General features: G+C 36.2%; 1 protein-coding gene across 3 annotated transcripts in view; it reads left to right on the forward strand.

Moving 5' to 3' along the window:
* The window catches only part of LOC125657493 (uncharacterized), a 30,937-nt gene extending 26,009 nt beyond the window's left edge, over window positions 1-4,928 (forward strand). For all 3 annotated transcript variants that reach the window (XM_056149779.1, XM_056149778.1, XM_056149777.1), the window contains exons 20-26: window positions 408-528; window positions 1,072-1,234; window positions 3,295-3,548; window positions 3,714-3,987; window positions 4,079-4,174; window positions 4,275-4,487; window positions 4,857-4,928. In XM_056149779.1, coding sequence (XP_056005754.1) covers window positions 408-528; window positions 1,072-1,234; window positions 3,295-3,548; window positions 3,714-3,987; window positions 4,079-4,174; window positions 4,275-4,487; window positions 4,857-4,870 — 1,135 coding nt within the window. In that variant the 3' untranslated portion in view covers window positions 4,871-4,928. The remainder of the gene's footprint in view (window positions 1-407; window positions 529-1,071; window positions 1,235-3,294; window positions 3,549-3,713; window positions 3,988-4,078; window positions 4,175-4,274; window positions 4,488-4,856) is intronic.
* Window positions 4,929-6,000: the final 1,072 nt, after the last annotated feature.

A 6,000-nucleotide genomic window follows, 5' to 3' on the forward strand; every position in this document is an offset into this window, starting at 1 on the left:
ATACCATCATGCACAGTAACAATGCCGAATCTCCCCCGTGTAAGTCTGAAAGATACCATCATGCACAATATCATTGCTGAATCTCCTCCGTGTAAGTCTGAAAGATACCATCATGCACAATATCATTACCGAATCTTCCCCGTGTAAGTCTGAAAGATACCATCATGCACAGTAACAATGCCGAATCTCCCCCGTGTAAGTCTGAAAGATACCATCATGCACAGTAACATTGCTGAATCTCCCCCGTGTAAGTCTGAAAGAGCCATGATATAACAATGAACACGTGTACGTCATTTTATTTGTGCATGCATCACTCTCCATATTTTTCACCATTTCTGCGATTTTGAGGTTAACACAATGAAATATGAGCATCACAATAAATAAATAATTGTTGAATGTTTCTACAGGACCTGTGCTATAGCCATCATCATGTCTCTCTACCTCTCCAAACACAACATGCCAATCCCCATGTGGACCAGAAAGAAATCCTGTCACGTGATCAGATACCCTTTCCATCAGGTGTTTGCTGTAAGTACAGAAAGTTGATGTAAAGGTGAAGAAAACGAACAGTGATCAATCTCATAATTCTTTCAAGGAATACAAAATTAAGAGTTGGACAAACGCGGGTCCTCGTTATACCAGAGGTGGGATCAGGTACCTAGGAGGAGTAAGCATCCCCTATCAACTTTTCACATTCACCGTATCTTGATCAGGTAAACGGAGTAATCTATAGTCAAATTCAATGTGTAAAGAACGTATGAAACACGTCAGACAGGATTTGACCCAGAGACAGGATCTAACCAATCGCTCAGATTGTTCACTGAATTCGGCTATGGTGGATAGAGCTTGTTTGAATTGTTATAGATTGTTTATCAAATTCAGATACAGATTTAACATTGTTTGATTTGGTTGGTGGTGATAGTAAATGATAGTGATTGGAACTCCGTGACTATAATCCTAATGTTGATTAGCTTGACGATCGCTCAGGTCTACACTGTGATTAATTGATCTTCTGGAATATCTTTTTTAATTTTTTTTTATTTATTTATTTATTATTTTTTTTTTTTACAGATTCTTATCGCTATTGTGATTGGTTGGATTGTTAGTATCATACTGACAGAGAGTGGTGTGTTTGATAGCGCAACGTCCGTCAAGGACAAACTTTATTACGCCCGGACGGACGCTAGAAGTTACGTCATCACAAACGCAAAGTGGTTCCAGTTTCCTTATCCAGGTGAATATGTAGTAAATATCTTCCTCACCGAGTGTTTTATGCTAAAAGTTTTCCTTTCCACATAGAGTAAAATTCCAGGTGTTTTATAATAAATTTTGTTTTTCCCAGGACTTTAGTATGTTTTCTTATCCAGTGTTAATTCAAGAAATAAATTTTATTTTTGAAAATACACGAAGGTATGAACTGCAATACTCGATGCCAGCATACTTCATAATATCTACTTTCTTTATATTTACATCCTACTTTAATTTTTCTATCGGAATTCCCAGCCGCTAAAATAGGCATGCTCTATTGATATTCATACGCGCACTGTTTACAACTGCAGCGCTTTCAGAAGGAAATGGCTAATCAAAATTTGTAAAGAATTCAAAGACAAATACATTGGAAATGTAAATATGTAGTAAATGGTTTCTTATTTAGGTGTTAAATAATAAATATTTTCTTATCAAAGTGATAATACAGTAAATGTTTTCTTATTCAGGTGTTTATATAGTAAATGTTTTCTTATTTAGGTGTTTATATAGTAAACGTTTTCTTATTTAGGTGTTTATATAGTAAATTTTTTCTTATTTAGGTGTTTATATAGTAAACGTTTTCTTATTTAGGTGTTGATATAATAATTTAATGTTTTCTTATTTAGGTGTTTATATAGTAAACGTTTTCTTATTTAGGTGTTTATATAGTAAACGGTTTCTTATTTAGGTGTTTATATAGTAAACGTTTTCTTATTTAAGTGTTTATATAGTAAATGTTTTCTTATTTAGGTGTTTATATAGTAAATGTTTTCTTATTTAGGTGTTTATATAGTAATTTATTGTTTTCTTATTTAGGTGTTTATATAGTAAACGTTTTCTTATTTAGGTGTATATATAGTAAATGTTTTCTTATTTAGGTGTTTATATAGTAAACGTTTTCTTATTTAGGTGTATATATAGTAAATGTTTTCTTATTTAGGTGTTTATATAGTAAACGTTTCTTATGTGTTTACATACGTGTAGAACATATGGCTTCGTGTTCTCGGCTAGACATAAACTATTGGAAAGGTGAAGTTAACGAACTATAATCAATTTCATAATTTCATAAATTCTATAAAGAATGCAAAATTAAATGAAAGTAGTTCAAACATGGATCCCTGGAAATATCAGAGATGGGATCAGATGCCAAGGAGGAGTAAGCATCACACCCACTGTGAGCCCTATATCTTGATCAGGTAAATGAAGTAATTCGTAGTCAAAATTAGTATGTAAAGATGGCCTAAAATCGACATGAAACATGTCAGGCACCATCCGACCTAATCACAGATTGTATTTGCAACTAGATGTCTATAACGATCAAGTCACGCGAAATATTGACTTTAAACGAGGTTGTTGAAACCCTGTAAAATCAACTTATTTGTCAGTAGTCTACCTCGAATTAAAACTTGATAATGCGCAGGACTTGCTCTCGATTATCGAACCATATATACCACGCGCAAGTGAAAATGGAATACCGCTACATGAATAGGGGAAATTGACGACAGACAAGCTGAAGTAATCAGCTGAGTTGTTAAATAAATAAAGTATCCAACATGATGCACATTTATAAGACTCGGTGGTGTCTTTGATCTTGGGTTCACTGGGATATATTGAATCGACATATGAATGAAAATGAGTATTGTTATTAGATAAAATGTCCTCGATGTATCTAAATGTCAAAATAAAGACCACAGCAAATGTTTGCTTCTCATGCAGAAGCTTTTGAGTAAATTCTGCCTCATAAGAATACAAAACCAGGCTAGCTAATAAAAGAGATCAATTTGCACCCATCAGAATTTCGATACACTTAACACCTTGTAAATGAGATTCATTTTCGCTTTATTTCATTAGAGTTCAAGAGTCAACTAGAATATACTAGATGTACACCTCTGGTGTGTCCAGGGGTCCGTGTTTGCCCAACTATCTATTTTGTATTGCTTATAGGAGTTATGAAATTGATCACTGTTCGTTATCTTCACCTTGCATGTATTAAAACCAGTATTATAGATGAATATATTGCTATAATCGATTTGTTTTAATGCTTAGGGCAGTTTGGCACGATTCGATTCAGCATCAACGCCTTCGTCGGTTTCTTTATTGCCACAATTGTCTCTATACTGGATTCTATTGGAGACTATTACGCATGCGCCACCACTTGCAGGGTTCCACCTCCTCCACCACACGCAGTGAATCGTGGGATTGCAGTGGAGGGCCTATGCACTACATTATCAGGGGCTGTGGGTTGTGGTCATGGTACCACGACGTACGGAGGGAATATCGGAGCAGTAGGCTTGACAAGGGTGTGTTTGAAAAGAAAAATCAAGGACTTGGGAGGGTGCATACATTTTCTTAGAAAAAAGCAAGAAACCGAGTAATTCAAGCGAAACACATGTATTAGGTATTGCAATAAAAGTCAGTAGCAAAGAAGCATATATAAAGAGATACTGGATCTAATCTCATTTTAGGTTGCCAGTCGTCACGTGTTTGTCTGCGTTGCTTTGGTTTATATCCTCTTCGGCATCATTGGGAAATTTTCAGCCATATTCATCACAATTCCACATCCGGTGCTAGGTGGCGCTCTGATCATTATGTTTGGTATGTTTAATGGAGTTGTGCTTTCCAACCTCCAGTCCGTGGATCTCACGTCCACTCGGAACTCCGCCATCATCGGAACCTCTCTGTTGGTGGGTCTGATGATACCACACTGGATTGGGAGATACCCCGACACTATAAATACAGGTGAAACAAAGTAAATCTGGCAGAAAATCGTATTTGTCTGCTTTTATATATAGTTACACCAATCTTCATAATATTTAACATCAATCATCAGGAAATCCAGAAGTTGATGACGTAATAAAAATGTTGCTTGGGAACCCAAACATGGTTGGTGCTATACTCTCCTGTTTTCTAGACAACACGGTACCAGGTACACATTTATGTTGATGCATCAGTGTTATATTTATGATACATGTAGCATAAACAGATAAGATTTGTTACAATTCTTATATACTCAACTTTTATCAAAGGTACGCCAAAGGAACGGGGCATTGCAGCGTGGCAGACGGTGGATGAAGAAACAATGGCTTCGGGGATTTACCACGAGGGATTCGAGGTTTACAAACCATGGCAGCCGTCACGGATGGCTAACATCGACTTTATGAAGTATGTCCCATTTATGCCGAATCCCGAGAAACGTGATCCAGAGGACAAACTGTCAGTGGACTTAGGCAGAGAAAAGAGTTCAGTATACACTATTCTTATGGTAGTGAGATGCATGACAAAAATCTGTTGATACGTTTGAAATTGTATGTATAATTAACAGTGTTTTGTGTAGCATGTATAGGAGTGGATATGTATTTTTAAAACAATGATGAAGTTTTTATTAAATCAAGAATGGGTTAGTGAGATCATTTTTATGACTTGGTTTCTTTTAGAATAATATGGATACGTTAGTGAAATTACCTTGCCCATCCTTACCACTCATTTCATTTTTATTTGACCCGATTCATCCCTTCCTTAATGATTTGTGTAGTTACCCGCGGCCCTGAGCCTCGGGGTACCTCTACTTGTTGATTGTTGACTGGTATTGTTTTCTTTCTTGATTTCAGATGGAGCAGTTTGATGGCAGGTGTGTTTATGATGAGCTCAAAAGACATAATAAACAGAGATCGTATGTAGTTTCTTCGATTTATCATTTTCCTTTAAAGCGAGGATATTTAGTGACCAGCGTGCGCCTTAGTAACCCATTACAATGGCTGTTTCCCATTGTGTTACACCTTTTATTATAAGTGTAAACAAGATGAAAACACATGTAGTATAATATAACGAATATTACAAAAAGATAGTTACGAAGGGTATTATATTGTTACTTTATTCATTCCCCCCCCCCCGGCTTTTCTGAGTAATGTATATAAGTTAAAAGTTACCAAAACGGGACTCGTGGGATAATTCTGAAGTGATGAGCAGCCAAGTCTAATCAATGCTGACGTTTAAAGAACCAAGAGGGCGAGGATTACCATTCATTACATTGCTCCTCGCCTTTAGTTGCTTGAATTGTCCAAAACATGACACGCTTAATTTACTTTTAACAATAACTCTGAAAGGCGATAAATGCAGTGGTTGTCACTAACATTCTCATAAATAATCTGTTACACGAAAAAAGGTGAAGATAATGAACAGAGATCTCTCTCATAGCTATTATAAAGAATAGAAAATAGGGGAGGGCAAACACATCAGTTCCTTAGACGAGGAAGCACCCCTGTTGACCGGTCACACCAACCGCGAGTCCTATAACTTGATTAGGTAAACAAACTAGTAAAGTCATTATGTAAAGAACGGTCTAACAATTGACATGAAACACGGTAGACAGCAATGGACCTAATGACAGGTTACATTTGCAAAGGTGAAGATAACGAACAGTGATCAATCTCACAACCCTTATAAAGGTGAAGATAACGAACAGTGATCGATCTCATAACTCCTATAAAGGTGAAGATAACGAACAATGATCAATCTCATAAATCCCGTAAGGATTAAAATCATTTTCATAATCAAAGTATTAGCGAAATGCTGACCTCAAACGAGACTTTTGAAACCCATGTAACACCGAATTGTTTGTTAGTAGCCAGCATCGATATAAGATTTGATCACACACTGAACATGCTCTCGCATATCGAATCAGTTGGGAGACATAAACACCATATACAGGTGATAAAGGAATCTTGCTACATAAGTGCGAGAAATTGTTGATGC

The sequence above is a fragment of the Ostrea edulis genome, chromosome 9, assembly GCF_947568905.1.
Source record: "Ostrea edulis chromosome 9, xbOstEdul1.1, whole genome shotgun sequence".
Taxonomy (NCBI): domain Eukaryota; kingdom Metazoa; phylum Mollusca; class Bivalvia; order Ostreida; family Ostreidae; genus Ostrea; species Ostrea edulis.